At 45.5% G+C, this 22176-nt stretch overlaps 1 protein-coding gene across 3 annotated transcripts in view; it reads right to left on the bottom strand.

Moving 5' to 3' along the window:
• Window positions 1–17169, bottom strand: part of Vps26c (VPS26 endosomal protein sorting factor C) — a 28345-nt gene extending 11176 nt beyond the window's left edge. Inside the window, exons 1-4 of one of the 3 annotated variants that reach the window (XM_023716011.1) lie at window positions 16557–16598; window positions 14184–14255; window positions 4930–5073; window positions 2825–2974 (exon numbers count right to left, since the gene is read on the bottom strand). In XM_023716011.1, the coding sequence (XP_023571779.1) occupies window positions 2825–2974; window positions 4930–5073; window positions 14184–14207 (318 nt within the window). In that variant the 5' untranslated portion in view covers window positions 14208–14255; window positions 16557–16598. Of the gene's footprint in view, window positions 1–2824; window positions 2975–4929; window positions 5074–14183; window positions 14256–16556; window positions 16707–16919 lie in introns of those variants that run through there. The other 2 variants (XM_023716012.1, XM_004631755.2) reach the window with 2 other exon arrangements.
• Window positions 17170–22176: the final 5007 nt, after the last annotated feature.

Below are 22176 nucleotides of genomic sequence, written 5' to 3' on the forward strand. Positions count from 1 at the left end.
TGAATAGTAAAGTCAGTTTCTCAGGGACTGTAGGAAAGGGCTTTCGTCAGCCAGATCTTACCCGACACACCACGTACTACAGCTCTGCCACAGCAAGGGAAGGCCTGACCAGAGGAGGAAGGTGGCCCTGAGGATGCCACCTGGTCATCAAGCTGGCCGCATTGCCCCCTGCAACAGTTGCTGCTATGATCCAACGTCCCTTTTCTGCCTAACTCCAGTTGTGCTGGATTTCTGTGATTTGTGAGTGGAGTGGTATGAATTGGTGCTATCAGCTCTGCCACTACTTGTTAGGTCTGAGGACAATAATTAGTAATTGAGTGCAGCTCAGGATCAGAAGAAAGGCCTGGCAAAGGGGACACACAGATGGCAGGTATGTTCTAGAAATAGCGTCAGGTCTGCATGTGCGGTCTTGATTACTTCTAACGGTATAGATCAAAGACTGGAGGCCAACAGAACCATCATCAAAGCATGTCCATATCTCTCAGCAAACACTCACTGAGCTCAGTCTATGGGCCAGAAACTGAGCCTGGCCCATGCCATGGCTGCCTCACTAGTCAGAGGAGCAAGGTCAGGAAGTCACTTCTGGGGCCACAGAGGCAGACCTGGCCTCAACATCTGCCTACAGCCAAGACCCACATAAAGCCCTTCTGCAGGATCAGGACAGGGCTATAACTCAAGCCCCAAGCCAGCTCACTGTATCACAGTCTTTCCCAGATACTTAAGAGGGACCCACAAGTTAGGACTCCCAGAGGTCAGAAGGCATCAGATGCCCAGCTTCTGCAAGGCATCCAAAGTGCAAGACCAGCTCTGCCCTGGCTACCAGTAAATGGGACATTAATAGGAACAAAGAAAGATGTCTGCCACTGGAGCTAACAGAATCCTCTACAGGGCATTTATAATGTACCAAGCATAATCTTCAGAATAAGACAGCAATGGGTGCCAAGAAGGGGTGACAGATGAACAACCAGAATCTCTAAAGTAACTCTGAACATGCAACTTCAGCAGATGAGGTGTACTGCTACATTCTGTATGATAGTGAAAACCCCTGCTAGCATGGCCACAGAGTAGAACAAAATAAAGCTCACCTAGGATTTAAATAATTTTTAAAAGAAAAAGCAGCTGCACAAAAAACAACTAGAAAAGACTGACAGTTTCTTATACACAATACCTAATAAATAAAGATGAAAGGAAGCTCAACATGACTGAAAAGAATGAAAGCAAAAATAATGAGACTGTCACCTAAGAAATAACAAGCCAACACTGCAGTAAACCACAGCCTGTGAGTTAGGAATTTAATGCTGGCTACATTTTAAAGCCTTTATATTATGGCTTGTGATTTTTTTACATAATGCTGCTGCAACACAATTCAAATTATAAATGGGCACATTTCCCTGTATGTACTATATAATTTTTGATATAACTTGAGAAACATAACACTAAGGCATAACAAAGCCCTTATCCAAAATAACATACCAATCATAATCTTCAGAATAAGACAGCAGTGGGTGCCAAGAAGGGGTGACAGTCTGTGTACCCCTAGGCTGAGGTCAGTCATACTGGCCACTGGAAGTCACTGTCCTCTCTACTAAATAAGATTAGGGAAAGAGCTGTTAAGTACAGTAACTAAATTAATACATGGCTGGACAGAATGCATCAAAAAGTCATAACCCTAGTTTCTCCTGAAAAAAATTTACTCAGAAGATGCAATGACGAATGTGAATGCAAGCAGAGAATTGATGATATCTGAGGAGTTACATTAGTTTTGGAAAGTACAAAAATTTTAACTATGATCTTATAGGAGAATTTCTCTATTTTTCTTTTGGAGGTGGACATATTTTCACATGAAATGCGTTGAGACTCTAACTCTGAAATGATTCTAGAAGACAGAAATAAATGCAGATGGAAAGCCTGTACCGTGCATAAGAATGTGTCTAGCCTGAAACAGGTGCACTAATGAAAAGGCCTGAACACAGGTTTTCTTCCCACAAATAGAGTGCATCAGCAGACATCTGACCAATGTTTTGGGTGACTCATGAAACTTACATGCAAACAAATCTCCAGTTAAACCTCCTGTGTGTTTTGAGGATTTCTATTTTAAAGGTGTGGTGTTCTAATCAGGGGAATGGAGCCTACCAAATCCTGGTGATCAATGAAAATTTCTAAATTACACAAATCCCTGTCAGCCATGTCACAAGGACAGAAACGGCAGAGTGCTGTCTCATCTGGTGGGGGGAACCACTGTGTGGCGGGCAGCACAAAAGTACCTTTCTTTCCTCAGAATAAAGGAAAGGCTTTCTCTAGCTCTGAGTCACGATCCGCTCCGCTCCAAAGACAACAATGGCAGCTGTGAAAGCGTCCTGATCCAGCAGAGGTAGACAGGAAATCATAAATCCACTTCCCCTCATTTACAAGGTTTGTTCAGTGCAGAACACAAGCCTATCTGAGGCAGTAGTCGCCTCTGGGTATTAAACAAAGAGATACTTATAAGAATAAAATAGACAAGTCACGTGCTGGTGCCAGGAAGAAGTCAGGGCATATCTATCACCCAGCAATCAAAGTGACCAAAGAGTCCGTGTAGCCTGAGTGAAGCACAAGGGATTTTACAGTTAAAGCATGGTTCCTTTCCTAAGTGACACTCACACACAAAATGTGGTTAGCACAGTAAAAGTGAGAAACCAACACAGAAGAGAGTGCATGTAAGGGCTCAGGATTCAATCGAGTATTCAATCCTTGGGACAGTGAGTACCTTTCAATGAAGCGAAGAACAGCCAGTTTTCAGCAGGAAGATGATAAAGGCATGAGTGATGGCAAATGGGACACTCACCTGGATGTTGACGAACACGCCGTGGTAAGTCTCATACAGAACTTTGTTGCCCTTCACATGCAGAGGGAATTCAAAAGGAATTTCTGTCTTGCCACTGGGAAACTTTCCTGGCTTCACCATTTCTATGGTGCTGTTGATAATCTGAATTGGCTGTGAACAAAAATCAACGCAGTCCATCAGCACATACTTGCCTGAGCCCCCTCAAATGACAGAGTCTATTAACTACCTCCTTGGAAACACAGCGATCTGGGCTCCCAGATGCCACCAGCCCTTCCTGGTGTCTCTGGCAACAGAGTACTGGGTCTGCAGAAGAGTCCTGGAGTGAACTGTTATCTTTTTTTCCCCTTGGTGGTACAGGGGATGGAACACCCTCCAATCTTTTGTTTTTCAGTTTCTCACTAAGTTCCCCAGGTGGGCATGCACTATTAGGCTTTAGCCTTCCAGAGTGCTGTGATTACAGGGATGGACCATCATGCCTAGTTGAGTTGATTTCATTTTGTGTGTGTGTGTGTGTGTGTGTGTGTGTGTGTGTGTGTCTGAGCCAGGGTTTCATTAGGTTGCCCAGGCTCTCCTCAAATTCATGCTGTCCCTCCTGCCTCAGCCTCCTCAGTGCTGGGATTATAGATGTGCACCATCACACCCCACCAGCTCCATTTTTTAACTCAGGCACAGTAGGAGTTCATTACACACATCCCTCTCTTCTGCACAAATCGCTCATTTCACTTCCCTAACTACCTGGATCTGCAGGATGCAAAGGACAACACAGCAGCATACAGCTGCCTGGCCAGGAGGCCAATGCACATCCTCGTACACAAACGCTGAGCTGCCTGCTTCCAGGGTGGCTGCACGGACAGGGTGGGCTTTTCCTCCAGCCCTCGGGCCACACAGCCCTCCAGTGGAACCACCAAGGAGGAAGGCAATGCTCACAACATACATCTGCGTTGTGGTGGGTTAACTGATGGGTCAGCTTGAGTGGGGAGGCCCAAGGGAACTGAGTGTGGGTGGCTCTGGGCATGGAAGTCCCACCTGAAGATTGTTGATGGCATAAAGGGAGAAGATGATATGCTGTTGATTTTCTTGGGGAAGCTTGTCGCGCTGGTTTTCCTGATATGAGCTCAGTTGTTTTCATCATCAGAGGAGCTTGGTCCTCACTTTTGTTGAGAATGGCTGCAGTTCACTTTGGGGGAGCTCTAGTCCTTACCTTGAATGTCACTCCCTAGCTCCAGTGCAGACCCTCAGCCTGCTGGCACAGAGCCTTCATCCCGCTGGCACAGACTTTCTAGCTTGCACCACTAACCACTGGGCCTTCCCAGTGCAGCTCCTTGATATGGACTTGCGTGGCACACTGCTATGGGCTCTGAACCTCTGCCGGACTCACAGGGGACACTGCCATGGGCTCCAGGCCCTAAGCTGGATCCTTCAGGTCTCTAGCACATGGTTAGATCTTTCGCACTCTTCTACATTTGACTTTTTGAGTGAATAATACAACATAATCCCACAAATTAGGTCTCCTGTATTAAGCCCTTTGCCTTGCAAACCACTGACTACAGCTTGTGTGTTCTTCTACCTTGGGTTTACCAGCACCCTGAGAAAACTCACGGAATAGGAAGAGAATCTCTAAGTGCTAATGTATTAAAATATATTATAAAGACATGGAACGCTCCTACACCAGAACACTGTTAACTGCCTTCTCTCTTAACTCTTCCCCTTCAATAAAAGAGTTGACGTGGCCCTCAGGAAGAGGAAACAGTTGAATTCAGGAGTTTACATTCTGGAACACAAAACTACTGTAAAAGACACAAAAGCCACTTGCTCCACCTACGTCACACCTTAATAGCAAATCCAACAACAGCAATATACACAACTAAGAAGTAAGTTGGATACAACAGGTACCACAAGCAACTTCTCGGGAGAGCTTTCTAATGGTAAAAGTATTAAACAAGAATAAAAATAAGCAGACCCTATAACAGGAAATATTCAGAAACAAGTATGTGAATGTCTTCAGGTTAACCAGCAAGTACAGGATGGGGACCACCATGCTTTGCAAAATAACAAAGGCAAGTGAAGAACCCCCTCAGCACTCGAAACCCAATGGAGCATCTTACCTTCACGGAATTGTAGAAAGCTTCAAACACGCCCACACTCTTGGCACTGAGTTGCAGGTTCACAGTCCCTTCCATGGTCAAGGACACTCCCTGGTGCTGGACGGAATCCTTACTGGAGAGGACCACCACACCAGACAGTATTTCCTAGGGTGAGAGGCAGTACCCGATCAGACCAGCACGTGTACCTACCACTTGCCTGCCCCTTCACCAGTGCCTTCAAAGGCGAATCAGGTGAGGTCCTGGATTCCCCGGAGCGGAAGGCCCCCCACTCTGGGGTACCAGTGCTCACTGACAACACTGGGTACCACTGAGGGCAACGGGCAGTGCCTCTACACACATTTCTGTTCCTGGCTGGGAGAATCCCAACTGCTGTATTCCCAAGGGTACAGGAAAAGGCCAGGACACATTTACAATAGGAGCCCTTGGGGAACCGGAGCCTACAAGTGGTCAGCATCACACACAAGGGGGGGAATGAAGCAGCCATCTCCAGGGACCATCCCCAGCCTTCTAGTTCTAAACTGCTTAGACACGGACACCTTTGCCCCTGGTTCACAAATCTTTCTGAGATGCCTTCATGACAAAATGTCCTCATTTACTGGATGATAATTACTTAGTAATAGAATGAGGACAACACCATATTCTCTTTAGAATGGCAGTAGCATCCCATCACCATAGATCTCGATGGTTGTAGTGAGCAGGGGGGATTCAATGGAAGAGGAAGTAGAGGAGACTGAATACCGTCAGCCACAGAGACCACGATGAACACAGCAACACCCTTCTGATGTGACTTTGGAAACAGGGTAACTGCTGGTAAATGGTCCTGAGGCTGCAAAAGGTATTCACACAACAAAAAAGAAAAATAGGAAAAATTTGGCCTGCAGATCAACCACTAAAAACAGCTGTGCTACTAATATCTAACTGGCTTACTCTAGTCACCAAGTGAAATTTTTTATCTTGCTCTTAAACCACCTGAAATCTGGGGAGTTAGAAATATTATATGTCCCTGAAGTATTTTTAGGTATTCTGTTTTCCACTACCCACCCCAAATCCCTGAATTCTATTTTAAAACACTGTTACAGTTTTGAGTCTCGCAAAAGGAACAATACTATACAGGACACATTTTATAAGATTTTATAATCAATCACCCCTGCTAGACATAGTGGTACATGCCCGTCATCTCAGCACTAGGGAGGCTGAGGCAGGGAGATCAGGGTGAGTTTGAGACCAGCCTGTGTTTTATAGTGAGACTCAGTCTCAAAAAGACAGAAAAAAAAAAAAAAAAAAAAAACCACCTAAAAAGTCATATACATAAGAGTACAGAAAATCTGTCCACATACTAAAGACTGAAGAATCAGCTGAGTGCCTACTTCCCATGATAATGCCCTGCATGAGTAGAGATGAAAACCTAGAGCCCAAACCAATGCCTCCCCATGAGTCCAACTAGAGGCCTAGAGTCCATAACAATGTCTCATGTAGGCCCACTTCATGACCCTTGGAGGGTCCAAAGGTCAGTGGTGGACGCTAGAAAGTCTGTAACAGCAGGATGAAGGATCTGTGCTAGCAGGCTGAGGGATCTGAACTGGAGCCAGGAAAAAAACACTCAAGATAAGAACCAGGGCTTCTCTGAAAAGTACCACAACCATCCTCAGCAACAGTGAGGTCCCTAGCTACTCCAAAGACGAAGAAAGCTGAGTTCCCGGCCAAAAAGCCAACATCACAAGCTTCTCCAGGAGACTGAGCTATGGCCAGGATACAATGCTCAAGATGAGGACCAGTGCTCCCCCGAAGTGAACACTGGCCATTCTCAGCGACAATAAGGTCCTGAGCTCCTCCTCTGACAACATCCAAGTTCATCAGGACAGCCAGCATGACAAGGTCCTCCAGCAGAACAGCCCAAGAAAACCAGCAACTCACAACAGTTTCCAATAGCTTCCCTAACAACCTAATAGCCTGTCCAGTTCTGCCTCTTATCTGCTGGCGATAATTCTCAGGTAGCCCTCCCACACCCAGAACCATACTAGTTCAGTTGGGCATAAAAAGTTGGTAATCAATTGGCAATCCACCACCAATACAATCATCACCATTTTAAAAAGGTGGTTCATCCAGGAGGAAGCCGATAGGAGCAGCAGTGGATGTTACTCAGCAGGTTGGTCTGTACCTTCTTTGTGTCAACCCTCCAGTAAATAAAAGCATGTGACGTGTTGCCCCACAACCTACAATACTGAACTATATCTAAAAGCTAACAGCCTGTAAATATTGGCAGAAAACCAAATCAAATGGGTTGGCATGTAAAAACTTCCAGCTTATTGGCTGTAGCTGGTCACTGTATCTTAGAACCAGTGCTTTTCAAACTCAACTGCTCTGCTGAAAGCCAGGGTGGGCATCTCTGCAGCTACTCTGGGATCCGAGAAAGATCTGGAAAGGTCAGTGAGGGTTTACTATCTGTTTATAAACTACTTCAATGTGTGTGTACAGAAGTCAATACACCAAGAGCTCTACATAAGAAACTAAGTGTGACTTCACATGCCTGTAATACCAGCACTTGCAAGGCTGAGGCACAAGGATTGCCACAAGTTTGAGGCCAGCCTGGTCTATATAATTAGTTCAAAGACCTGAACTATACAGCAAGATCCTGTCTCAAAAACAAAACAAAAAATAATTCTACAGAATAATTCATTAACAGATTGCACTGTTTCAATTATTTCTGGACAATCTTTATCCTAAACCATGTTCCTTGTCTTGAGCTACATAGGAGAAAACACATATTTGTAACTTACAAGATGGAAGGTAAATCTATTTCCCACCACCTTAAGAAACCATTTCTCTGGGCCTGAACTTTTTCCTCTCTACAAATGAAAGAAGACTGCTGTCTCCTCACTATGGAAATCAAGACACCATGGTAGAGTTGCTCTCTCTAGAATATGTCCAGAAAATCTTGAGTGCAGGTAAACCAGAGGGCTCTTCATCTTTCCCTGCTGTCTGAAAAATTTCTGACAGGACATATTCAAGGTGGTGAATTTGGGTTTTTTTTTTCTTATTTATGGAAATGTTCAAATTATACCATTTTTATATGGAAAAATGCAAATAAGAGGTAAGTTTCCCAAAACGTGACCTGGAAACAGCAGATCTAGAGGATGCTCTGGAAGCGAACAGAAAGGACGTATGCTTGGCCAGGAGCGGCAAGCCCTGCACATGCATCCTCGCATGCACACCCTTTAGCATCAGAAAGGCTCTGCAAAGTGTGGCTGCTGCCAAGAGAGCCCATCAAGGGTCCAGGGCAGAAGACACCAGCACTAGCACTCTGCAGTGCCCACCTCCCCAGTCTACAGATCTGCAAGGTGGGCCTGGACAATCAAACAGGCCGGGGTGGTTCCAGGGCCTTCTCTTCAGCACACTACCTTAAGCCATGGAGGCCCTGAAGGTCCTATGTCTTGAGCTGGGCCGGGAATGCCCCTGGGAGGTGACATGGTAAGCCTCCTTGGCCTCCAGCAAATAAGCCAGAGTGCTTTCTGAGCAGAAGCTGGGGCCCAGCAAGGAGCTGGAGCAGAGCAGGCTACAGACAGAGCTTGCATTATAAATGTTTCAGTTGCAGCTGAGAACATAGAGCATGTGGGAAGCTGGCTTCATGTCCACTTTTCAGGAACCTGCTGTGCCAGGGGCTCAGCCGCTGAGCCAGGACACACCACTGAAGAAAAGGTGCAGAGGGGCGATCCTGAGGGACAAGCCAAAGGGCTAGCTTGGTCCGCAGAAGGAACACATGAAGACGAACAAAGAGACGTGCTGGGAGACAAAGTGACAGTGCAGTGGACTTCCTGGGACAGGGAAGTGGAGCAGGCATCAAGGCCAGTGGAGTCTGCTCACTTGGGCAGAGGCACTGGCTGGGGAAGGAGCCCAGAAGGAGGAGAGGGGCCATCTCCCCAAAGCCTGCTGGACCTGCTGCTCCCCAGCCCACAAGCGGTGGCATTCAGTGCCTGAGAACACCCAGCACTGGGAGGCAGGGCAGAAGACCTGGAAGAAAGATGTAGACTGTAGCCTTCAGGCCATAACAGGGCTTGGCTGGTGACACAGAGCAGAATTTGGAAGAAGGCAGAGGAGCTGCTACCTGCACTGGCTGAGGGAGGCCTTGGGTGCATGATCCCCTGTGACCTGTGCAGACACAACAGAGGCTGCTGGCCACACCCTGAGAGCTCAGCAGCTCTGCCCAGGCAGCGAGACCTGCTGCAGCGGGCAGAGACCAGAGACAGTGGTGCTGCTTTGCAGTCTTCAAACAGGTTGGGATGATTCTGCACAAACTCATCATTACATAAGGGCCAGGCCTTTCTAGGAGTATTAGGTCACTCGTGAGAAAAAGACCTACTTACAAGTTGAGATGATTGTTTCCTAAAAGGTTCAAAACCTCCCAAATTAGCTCCCTATCCCACCTACCTCAAAAATCTACATTTTTCTGGCCTTAACAGCATTCACTTACAATTCACTTAATAAGAACACGGCAGGACAAAGATAAATGTTTGGATTTTTTCTCTTTTTTTTTTGACTGGCTCATGCTGCCTTAAGGGCAGCTCTTTTTTTTGGAGGGGGGCCGCGGGGAGAAAGGGGGATTGAACTCAGACTTATGCTACTGAGCCATTTCCCCGGCCCCAGTTTTTTTCTTTCTGAGACAGGGTCTCACTACGCAGTTCAGGTTGGCCTTCAGCTCACAACAATCCTCCTGCCTCAGCCTCCCCAGTGCTAAGATTACAGCCATGTGCATCATCATGTCCAGCAGTTACACTTTCTTTAATGGAGCATTTCAGCTTTACAGTTTTTCCTCATAATAACGAACTGTTGTGTCCAGGTTTTGGGTTTTTGTTTTTTTTTTTTTTTAAACAAATCACATACAAGCTAAATAAGGCAAAATGCAGATATTACCAAGGTTTTTGTGGTAAAAGTAATCAGCCCACAGTGCATAAATCCCTTATCACTGAAACCTGGCCATGCTGCAGAGTAAATGTCTTCTTGATGCATTTTGTAACTGGCGTATTTAACAATGTCATTTTCTTCAGCATCTGTGCCAGGTTTAAGAATGTGAAATATTTTGAATTTTTTTTTTTAAATTACATTTGCATTAGGGAAAGATTTACTGCAGGGTTCTAACCAATAAGCTCCCTTAGTACACTAAAGATACAATTCATGATGGATCTGAATCAAACTGATCTAGAACACATTAGGGCCAGGCATGGTGGTACACATCTCTAATCCCAGCACTCAGAGGCTGAGGCAGGAGGATCACTTCAAGTTCAAGGTCAGCCTGAACTGCATAGCGAAACCCTGTCTCAAAACGAAACAAACCAAAAATACCATATTACAGCACCATTCAAGGAAGTGCACAGCCATCCCAGCTTCCCATGTCAAACGTGACATAATCCCTGCATGTTCCCTTTGATCACTGACCATCCTTCCTCCAAGCTCTTGAGAGAGCAGGCACTGACGATCTGTAAGTCATCCTATGAGCACTCTCCCCAGGATAATAGGGAACAATGTGATCAACGTCACTGTAGACAATGGAGAGCACCTAGGGCTGACAGACCCATCTTGGGGACATGGACAGTGCTGATGATCTACTAACTGAGTACCATGGTCACATCTATGCTGAATATGCAGACTTTGAACGGGGGTCACTTGCTTTCTGCAGATGAGAGTTAAGACCCACAATGAGAGCTGGAATTATAAGGTACACGTTAAAATACTCCTATCCATGCCATGGGTGTCACTGAGTTCTGAGTCTCAGTCTTCTCAACCCCCAAATGGGTCCATGCCTCCTCATTACCAGGTGAAAAGTACTATGGTGGTACCCATTACTATGAAATACTGTTCATTAGCTGTTCCCATGGGAGAACACTTGTTCCAGAAATACTGAATCAGGGCACTGCTGGTCATATCTGGACAGCTCCATGCCACACATGGCGCCTTGGGAAAGGAAGACAAGGTGGCCCAAGGGGAAGGACTCTCAGAGCAGGCTGCCTCATGGTAGTGCTGTAAGATGAGGAAGGTCAAGCTGGGCTGGCCAGCAGGAGCAGGGTTCTGGGGAAACAACCTTTGGACCATTTTCTATTGTTTTCTAGCCCTGAATGCAAAAACTGTATTTATAGAATTCTGAAATCTCTACTCCTATATTTATTTGACTCATTCTTTTACTGATGAAAGCAAATACAAGTAATACAATGTGTACCTTTACAGCTTTGCCAAAATGAGAATAAGTCTTATCAGTATTTGTCCAGAACTAATACCTACAGTATTATTTATATTAAAAAGCAAAACTCATCATGTGCCTAGAACATAGTCCCCCCTTCCAATTTACACATTTAAAACACTATCAGCTGGGGCTCGGGAGATAGCGCAGCGGTCTAAGTGCATGTCTGGCAAGTGCAAGGGCCCAGGTTCAATGCCCAGTACCACATGCCATGCCATGCTGGCCCTGGCCCCCGGGTCCCAGGTGCACTGTGCTAGTCACTAAAACCAGGCATGGTGGTGCATGCCAGTAATCTCAGTGCTGGAGAGGCTGACACAGGTGGATCACTAGGAGTCTGAGCTGTGTAGTGAGATCTTGTACCAAATATATATATATTAAATTATAAATTATAAATATATATTAAATATATATATTTTAATAAAAAGAGGGGGCCTGCCCCTTAGCTCAGTTCTTTAAGTGGCTGCTTCCACAAAGCAGTCAGGCTCAGGTTGCTATTGTTCAATTCCCACAGCTCAAGCCAGCCAAACCTGCCCTGAAGGCATTCAGAGCAAAAAAAAAAAAAAAAAAAAATCCTTCTGCCATAACGTTAAAAAAAAAAAAACTATCAGCCTTAATGGGGGTGTGTAGCACACATACAAAACAACTACTGGTCTAACAAATTTTGTTCAAACGTTTAACAGTTTTCTGTGCCCCTACTAAATGGCAGATACTACCAGATCTAAGAATATAAATATTAAATATATACTTACATATTTTAATTGGATGGGCTCATACAACAAAATCCTTACACTAGAGGGTAATCAGTGCTACGATGGAAGTATGTTCAAAAAATGTTTTGCTTTTTGTTTTTTTAATTTTAGGGAAGGGTCTACAGGGTGTTCTGGGTCTCAGGAGTGATCCACCTGTTTACAGCCTCCCAAGACCTGAGATTACAGGCACTTGCCACCACACCCAGTCTCAATTGCCATCTCAGCATGCCCCCAGGGGCAAGGCCAGCACACAGGCCTGGGGATCGAATCCTGGCCCCTGGGCCTGCTTGCAGGTGCTGTAATCCACTAAGCTATTTGGCCAGCCCTTCAAAAGAAATGTAACCACGGGTCCCAACTGAATCTGGGTAAACATTCTCATAGTGTCGTCTTTTCCTGATCTGCATCATAATCTCACTCTTATTGAAGTTGTTTTCATAATTCTGTTTCATAAAGAATTTCTTAAACTTTAAGTATTAAGGCTGGGTGTGATGGCAAATGCCTATGAACCTAGCTACATGGGAGGCTGAGGCAGAAGTATCTCAAATTCAAGGCCAGCCCAGATAGCATAGCAAGACCCTATGTCAAAACGTAAATAAATGTCAATACTGTTAATAGAAATTAGCACGTTTATGAGTATATGAGTTGTTGCTATTAAGTCATTTCTAAATAACTTGGATAAAAATGTAAGATATTTAAAACTGTACATTAATATGTGACAAATCCAATCTTGCTAGAGAAAATCTGCATATACAGCAATAAGGCATTACGTTGTGGTTGTCCCATATCCTCACAGAGCAGGAGGTTCCCCAAGCAGTCTTGGGCCAGCAGGTGGGCAGGGTGATCCCACTTCCTCCAGCTACCCGCAGAGTCACCAGGGTGTTTCTTTATGGTAATTCCTTAACGGAAAACTTTACAGGACACAAATGAAGTAACACTTAGTGGGAAATGTCTGCATTTCTTTTAAAAAGAGGCTACAAGTTAGTAAGCTCAACAGCCAACCTGGGACAGTTCTCTTTTTGTGAAACAGAACAAACTAAAAGAAAACAGAGGGAATAGTACGGAAAGATAACAAAGCCAAGCTGCATTAAGAAATGGTTGTTGATGCCACATCAGATGAGGATGAGTGACTGAAAACCTACCGGCCTGAGACCATACCCGTCCTGTTCACTTGGCTCACGCTGCTCACAGTGCTTCCCTCCCGGTGCAGCCACCCATGCGTGGCAGCTGGGACAGCCTGGGATGACACTTGTCATGAAAACTGGGCTCAAAGCTGCTCAAGAAGTGTACCCTCCTTCTCTTGCCCCGGAAATGACTAGCCCCTGCTTTGTGCTCAGTCATCCAGCACACCTGCTCTTATCTGAGCACTTTATCATCTCTCACTTTGTGACCTGGAGCCCTCTGCAAACCAAAAGACAATGGCCAAATGAATTTCATTAAATAATCTAGAAAACAAGAGGATTTGTGAAAACATCCCCAAACTACTGAGCAAAAAGAACAAGCTGTCAGTTGCACACGTGTGCCTGCATGTGCAAAACATCAGGGGACACAATGGGACGGCAGGAGGAGTCCTAATTGTATCTTCTCAATGGGCATGCATTACACTTACACTTTTAATGCTTTCTCTAATTTTAATTTTAAAATAATTGTGTTGCCAGGCATGGCAGTGCGCGCTTGCAACCACAGTACTGAGGAGGCTGAGGAAGGAGGATCACTGTGAGTTTGAGACCAGCCTAGGCTACAAAGTGAGCTCAGGGCCAGTGTGAGCTGCATAGTGAGACAATGTCTCAAAAAAACGCACCCCCCAAAAAAATGTGTCAGAGAACATTTTTTACTTAGAGAAAAAACCCAAAATCAATGATAAAGCTAAATATAACAAGTTTTTTGGTCTCCACAGAAACCACCATTTTCAAATGCTTCCACAGGTGAAGGACCAAAAAGCACAGCAATATAATCAGCATATGTTGAGAGATTTTTATCCGTCTTTTTTAAAGTCTCTGAATAACTGGAATATCCCAAAGCAATTCATAGCACTCTCAAGAAAGGAATAACTACCAGTTTCATGTCACAAATTCCTCCATTTTGCATAAAAATGCCCACTCTTGGGCCAGGGAAATGGCTTAGTAGAATAAGTGCTTCCCTGGCAAGCGCAAGGGCCTGAGTTCAATCCCTGGTTCCGCCAATAAATAAATAAATATTCCTCTTTAAAAAAAAAAAAAAGCCCATTCTTGGGGAGCAGCAGCTAGCAGAGTGGTAGCTGGGACACGATTTGGACTCACATTCAGCTGGAATCCAGGTGTCATTAGTTGGACAATCCAATTCTGCTGCTTGGCCAGGCCTCAGTTTCCTCACTGTAAAGTGAGAGTGACTGGCTATAAAACATCCCTTTGTTTCCCAGGTGCCTCTCCTGGGACTGACAGTGCCTGCCACTCAGGCCCCGCCCACTGGACAGGACAGACCCTACCTTACCTGAAGGACAGATCAGAGTGTGGCACCTGGGTCCAGGACACAGGTGACCAGACAGAGAGTTCTGTCACTCAATTAGACCTAGTTAATAACACCTTAGTAGAAGTTGGATTGGTTTTTCTCTCATAATCATCATACAAGGACTTCCTTTTATGATGCACTTATGTAAATGTAAGCAGTGACTTAAGATCTGAGAATCACTGCTCCTGACACCAGCAACAAAAGCTGCGTTCCACAGCACATAAGACACCATCTTCAGCTCAGCCACTCATGGGGAATGTTCCTGGCTGTGTAATACTCTTGCTGGGGCAGCTTCACAATCCCATTTCCTGCATCTCTTCTGAGCGTATTTTTCATTATTTGTAGTACTATAGTTAAAACTTCAAAAAATATGCCAGCATCTTGGTTAAGAGTAAGAATCTCTGAATAAAACATATCAACATTAGCCAGGCGTAGTATGCATGCCTGTAATCCCAGCACTCAGGATGCTGAGGCAGGAGGATTGTTGTGATAAGACCAGCTGGGCTACAAAATGAGCTCAAGGACAGCCTGACCTGCAGAGCAAGACCCCATCTCAAAAAGGGTCTCAAGTAAACAAGACACAAAATAGTCCCATACAGCTCTCAACTAGACTCAGCAAGTAGTAACTCTGTGCCACATTTGCCCTGTCTCCTTCAGTACATACAGACAGGGAACATATACAAATTTATGGCTGAACCATCTGAGATTTAGTTATAATCCTGAAGCATGTGAAGTATTCTTCCATACAATCAAAACACAGACACTGTAACCTACAAATTTAACACCTATACAAAAACTCTTTAATCTATGGTCCATGTTTAAATATATGTCATCAATTCTTATATGCTATATTTGGTTTTCATGTCCCTTTAGTGTTTTTTAATGTTGAAAAACCTTCCTGCTTTTTTTTTTCAATGACACTGACATTTTTAAAAGATCAGAAACAAGTATTTCACAGAATTTCCCTCAAGTGGAATGAATCTGAAAGTTTCCATATGAACTTAGACTGAACATTTTTGGCAGGAATACTACACAGATGAGCTGGGCCCTTCATGGTGCAGCATGCCAGGAAGTGCAAAGAGTCAGTTTCCTCAGTGGTGATGCTGAGGAGGTGTTCTTTTTGCTCTTGGTTTGGGGTGGTGACCACCAGATTCCTGTCATAAGTATGGCCTTTGACCTTTTTCTCTTTCTAAGTAATAATCTGGGGAGTAGCTCTTTCAAGTGTCTTAAATATCAGGTTTCCCTGACTGTCTTTTACCCCCAACTGTAGCACCCATTCAAAATGTCTGCCTGGTATTATCACCCCTCTGACACACTACACCAATCACTGCTATCAACTGTATTCCAAAGAATACTGGTGCCAGCTGTGATTTCAACTGCAGCAGCACGGGAGAGCTGGAATCTCTGGGGTCAGGACCCAGGCAATCGAGCCTTTAAATCCTCAGAGGTGATTTTTGCTGATGTAGCATAGGTGCTCAAATTCTGGGTTAAAGGAAAACTTCCAAGACCCTCACCTTGCAAAATAGGAAACCAAGTTCAAAAACGCAAAAAGGCAAGAAACTTGTTAATGACAAAGATCTCACTTTGCATACACTTGCATTTTTAATACAACCTCTCTCCCCAGAAAAAGTAACTTGTATGCAGTCAGAAGTGACTGGGCGTGGTGGTGCGCTCCTATAAAACCGGCACTCGGGAAGCTGAAGCAGGGCAATCATTGGGAGTTCGAGACCAGGATGGGCTACAAAATAAGCTCAAGGCCAGTGTGAACTGCACTGCGAGACATTGTCTCAAAAAGACAAAAAAAAAAAAAAAAAATCACTGCCTAAACTGCGCTGCCACCAGATGTCTACATTCCTACGTTCAAAGTCAACTTTTCCTTTCCATCACTCTAGACTTTGGTATCTGATCACCAGGACCTCCGCCCTTAGGTCTCAATACAACAGCGCAGGTCTGGGGCCCAAGGCCTTGCTAGACATTCAAGGAGCCTGACAGTGCAGTAGCCTTGCAGACTCCCACTGCAGGCAGCAGGCCACACCTGGCAGGGAGGGACACACCTGGCGGTGCGCACCTGGGGACAGGCTACTGCCCCACCCGGACCAGACAGTACAGAATCTGGAGATTCCGGAGACGACGGAGTCTGCAAGCCCAGCCACAGCCCCACTTACCCCAGCATGATATACTTTATTCGCCCTTTTAATCTTGATGTCCAGAGAGGTCCCCATCGCCTAGTCTCTGCAGCAGCAACCACTTCCGGTCACACGTGACCCGAAAGGAAGCAGGGCCGCCCCACCCCCTGCCCATTTCCCTCTTCAACAGCACTGGCATCACGTGACCGCGCACCTAACGCCTCGGCGCACTCCTCCGACAGGAAATGGCGTAGACAGCACAGCTTCCTTTTTCCGGTGCAGGGGCCTGCCTTGGCGTGGGCCCAGGGACCACACCCTTGCCCTACTCACGCCAGACGTACAGGGCGGGGCAAAGTTAGCCGCACCTCTCCGTGAAGGCAGTCTGACATCGGAAATACCCACCTTCTCCCTCTTTGAGCGGGCGGGGGAACCCGCGCCTCTCCCGGCGCGTCCCGCGGCAGGGGGCGGGGCTAGAGCCGTTCCGCGGCCCACACCGGTGGAGGATGGCTGAGCTCCCGTCGGGCTGGACGGCGCAGCAAGACTGCGCTATGGAGGCGGCTCTCTGGTGCTTATGACTTGGAAATTCGTTTTTCATCACCTCAGTTTCCTCTTCACCCTAACTTCCCTCTTCTTTACTGGGATTCTGTGGGGCCGGCGCCCTCCTACTCCTCACCCACGGGGCGTCTCAGTCAGCCGCAGGGGCGCGGCCCTGCTGGCTCGCGCCTGTCGAGCGCTGATTGGCTGGCGGCCGTCTGCCCCGCCTTCGCCCATTGCCTGGCCTAGGTCTTGGGAAGTGCTGGGTGACCTCGCTCTGCTCGGAGCCGGGGCGCTGGGTCACCCGCCTGCCCGGCTCCGCGGGCGGGCGCAAGGGCTTGTGGGTATTCCCCAGGCGCGTGTCCTGGAAGCAGGTGCTGAGTACTCAGTCGTGCGCTCGGCGTCGACTGCGCCAGAGCAGGGGAAGGAACCTTTCAGGCTGGGGCTCGGAGATTGGTTGGAAATGCGAGATTTCAGAGCTGAAATGGACCTTCCTGTTCTATTCCCAGCGATGACTGACTAGACGCAAAATTGTAGATGTTTCTTGCGGGGAGTTATTGCGCCCAGCTAGGTGAAGCTATACAGTATTAAACATCATACTGCGTTTATGGGAATACAGTGTCTTCTGTTGATTTAAACATGGGCTTTTCCACTAAACTAAAAACTTCATTGTTTTGTTAACTGCTTTAAGCAGTGTGAGGGAATGCTTTTTGATTTCTTTCATATGCCTTAATTCTGGATAACATCAAATTGAAATGCTTTTTGATTTCTTCAGATTCCATAATTCTGATTTTTTAAAATGCATTACTTTTAGGATAATACCAAATTTTCTGTGAAACAGTTTCATGAATTAGTATCACCACTGCCATCTTGAAGTTACAGTGTTTCAAAAGGTCCTCAGAGATGATAGGATCAAAACTAGGTCGCACTGACACCAGGCAAGAGCTCAACCACTGAGCAACATCCCTAGTCCTGTGCAGTTGCTTTGGAAGATTAAAAAGTGTGTTTCCCAACATTCAGGACTCAGTTTTCAGCTTGTCTCTGCGCTTAGGGCTTCCCTGTCTGTCTTGAAAGATCTTTGGTGCCAGCTCAAACTCAGCAATTCTAAAAGAGGTCTTTAGGGACTGCATAATCACAGGAGGCTCTTTTGATTCAAAAAGTAGATGCCTCCTTCCTAGACTCACCCATCATTTTCAACTGGTAAAAATTACAGTGCTCAATGCGGGGGACAGGGAAAAGAAACTCCTGTGGATTCACTAGACTTGTTTGTTAAGTAAACTTGATTTATGCTTCTCTTAGAATAGACCATTCTTGTTCCCCAAGGACAGGTGTATCCTATATTGTTTGTCTTTGTAGCTTGTACACAGTCTATGGAAATGTGGTGCAAAGTAGAAGACTACTCCTTGCAGTCACCAGTGTGATCTGTTAAGCCCTCCTAAGGTGATGGTTTTCAAACATAAAGTAGTCAGTTTTCCTCCAATTGCTACTTTTTAAAATCTTTCCATTTCTTAATCTCTAGGTTGTACCTTAACTTTTGGTCAGTTTCAGTTACTAAAAATCATACTATGTCCAGGTGCCCATTTCACTGCTTGAGTAGGACCCTGAGTCCTCAGTAGTAGCAGGAAGGTGTGAGTTGTCCTGGCCTCACACATTTTTCTTGGAGTCCTGGCTTCTGTTGATTCAAGAAAGGAGGAAATGAGGTGTCTCTTAATTGTCCAATGCTGACCTCTTCTTAATTGCATCTTACAGATTTGGACGAATGGCCCTTACTTGAACTTCCTCTTTGTGGCCCTGAAGAAAAGGCTTGGTGGGGCCCTCTTGATTCCAGACAGGACAGTTCCTTGAGAAACTGTCTCCAGCTGGATCCTTTCCATCACCCACAATCAGCACCCCATGGCCCACCTAGTCCTAACAGAGGAGCCAGCCAGCCAGAAAGCACTTCTATAGGGTCCTGTTGAACTGTGCATACGTGTTGTTGCCATATGAACTGCTGGACCAAAAGCCACTGTGTGGACCCTCTTCTCTGCCTGATTCTCTTCTATATTCTTTTCCCTCCCAAAGTGCAGACCACAGTCAGCAAGAATGTTGAGAGATCTGCAAGCAACATATGGCCTAGCAGCATCCTCTTCCCTAGGCCTGTTGATAACCTGGGAGAGAACATCCTGTAGTCTCCTCAGTAAGTCACTGCCCACCAGAACCATCCCCCACGCCCAATCCTAAAAGTTCACTGCCACTTTTTTTTTTTCCTCCCCTTGCCCTCCTGTATAGACTGGAAGGAGAAGACTGGGAAAGTGTTTGGTAGATATGGAGCTTGACTTTCTGCTTGTATTAGGTGTTGGTAAAGCAGCCCCATTGTCCATATCTTTCATTGCAGGATCAAGAGCTATGCCTGTAGCATTCACTTACAAGTCTAGTAGTCAACTCTCAGTCAACCTAAATTCTGCTAATCATTTTAAAGTAGGTCCTGTAGTTCTCTGTCCAGATTCTCTGCTTCAGGAATGAAGGAAGTGTTTCCTCAGCTGCTTGGAATTTTAGTCTCTGTAACATCTGGCTAAAACCCTCCAAAACTTGCCCTTAGCTGAATGTAGTCTTGCTCATGGTCATGCTTCCTCCTTGAAGGTAACTCATGTCTAATAATTAACTTTAGATATAAAGACCACTTCTCCCCACCTCCCACAGTCCAGGGCAACACCCAAGGACTATTCTAGCTCCAAAGCTTTCTGTGTTAGTTAGCAATTGCTGTGTAACATTCTGAACATCCTAACAGGTTAGGATTTGAATTTGTGAGGAACACAATTCTAACCTAGAATATATAACAGATATACACAACAAAACATACATGAAAAGATACGGCCCGGGCTAGGTGTGATGGTGCACTCCTATAATCCCAGCACTCAAGAGGCTGAGACAGGAGGATTGCTGTGAATTTGACAATAACTTGTGCAACAAAGTGAGTTCAGGACCAACCTGAACTGCATAATGAAACACTGTCTCAAAAAAAATAAGTGGACTGTTTTGTGTCTAGTTGTCCCCTGAAAGCTTCATGTAAGTTATGGGGCAGATGTGCTGGAGAAGCAGTGAGTGGCTTGAGGGGTGGAGCCAGAGAGGCATGTGCCCCCCCCCCCCCAGACCTGGTGGTCTATCTCGGCAGTATGGAGCAAACTCCCTCGGAAGTTTGGAGAGAGTCATCCTGGATATGGCAGCGCCCCAGCCTCTTTTCCAGTGTCTTGAAACCTCCAGTAACTGTGTGAGCTAACTAAACCTTTCCTTCTCTCATTTTGAGTGTCAGGTATTTGTCCCAGCAACAAGAGAAAAGTAACTAATACAGAATTCGGTACCAGGAGTGGGACTAGAGAAACAGAATATAGTGATGGCATTTTTTAATGGCCTTAAGAATTTCTGGAATTGGCTTCAAGATTTGATGAGAACTAAAGACACCATGGTCTCTTCTAGTATTAAGGAGCATATTGATACTCCTTGGCATGAGGTGTTTAAACTAACAGGCCATACAGATCCATTTGATTATCCTAATTCACCACTTGTGAGATGTCAGGAATTTAGAGATTTCATGCGGGAAAATTTTGAATCACTTTGTGGAGTAGGGAATATAATGATGCTGGTTGATTGATTTTAGCCTCAGTGGACAAACTTATGAATGAAAATAAAGAGCTTGAAATACAATTTTCTGCCTCCAGATTCAGATAAAAAATTTGTAGGGGTCAGTACATTGTGTCAACTTGGCTAGATCACCTGGTGGTCCACACATTGTGTCAGTTTGGCTGCATCTGCCTGGCAGTTCCACACTCTGAGCTGTGAGGGTCCTGCCCCAGAGTAATTTAGCACAAAAAGGGGTTGAGGAAGAATTCGACATTCTGCTTCTTCGGAAGAACTTAATTTTTCACAGTCAGCTTGGACTTTATCTCCTGGCTTCCAGCACAGACTCTTCAGCCTCTAGATTGGATCCTTCAGCTTTCCATCATAGATTCTTCAGTCTTCCATTGCAGACTTAACAGCTGGCTGTTAAGAGACCATTAGAGACCCTTAGAGATGGAACACTGCAGGGAATACAAAACCTTGGGACTGAATCTTTCAGTTGGTGGTGTGCAGATGCTCTCGGCTCACTTCCTCATCTGACTCTGACTGGCACATCTTGTGTTATACCTATTCCTCGTATTATATCTGTTCCTCTAGTAAAACCCTGACTAAGATAGTTGGTAACAGATTTAACAGTTTATCAAAAGTTGGGTAAAAGCATTTTAACAAAATAAGAGGTATATTAGTAAATAAGACAGAGTGGCATGGAATTTCTGTTTCAAGAGTCTGTAGTACATATGTAAACACAACTGCTTATGAATTACACTGTGCCCTCATGGGAGATTGAAGGGAGCCAGGCATGGTGGCACAGTTATTGTTTGTGTCTAGTTGTTCCCCTAGAGCTTCATGCAGTCATGGGGGTAGACTTGTAGACTTTGTAATTAAGTCGTGATCCAGTGCTGGGATTATGGGTGTGAGTGCTACACCCAGCCTGGGGCAGGTAGCCTGAATGCAACATAAGGGAGACAGACTTGCTCTCTGCAGCCATTGCTGCTGCTACTCCTCCCTTTTGTGATTCTCCTCCTTTTTGCTCTTGCTGTTTTCTGCCACCATGAGCTACTGCCTTCTGCATGTGCCAGTCTGCCTTGGAGCCAGCTGAGTATGGACTAAAACCTCCACTGTGAGCTAAATAAACCCTCCCTTAATTTTGAGTATTGGGTATTTTGTCCCAGCAGCAAGAGAGCAAAGTAACTGGGACATACACACTTCTAATCTCAGCACTTGGGAGGCTGAGACAAGTGGATCAGTGTGAGTTCAAGCCTACATCCTAGGCTACAGAGTCAATGCAAGGCCAGTCCTTAACTAACAGTGAGACCCTATCTCAAAAATAAATAAAGATTGGGGGCTGGTGAGATGGCTCAGTGGTCTAAAGCACCTACTTAGAACAAGCTAAGCTAAGCAAAGCACAGGGACCGTGGTTCAATCCCCCAGCACCACATGTCAGCCAGCCCTGCCCCCTGGTGGGCTGAGCTGGCCACACACACACACACACACACACACAATAAAATAAATAAATAAATAAACAAAATAA

The sequence above is a fragment of the Octodon degus genome, unplaced genomic scaffold (genome assembly GCF_000260255.1).
Source record: "Octodon degus isolate 3935 unplaced genomic scaffold, OctDeg1.0 scaffold00045, whole genome shotgun sequence".
Lineage (NCBI taxonomy): Eukaryota > Metazoa > Chordata > Mammalia > Rodentia > Octodontidae > Octodon > Octodon degus.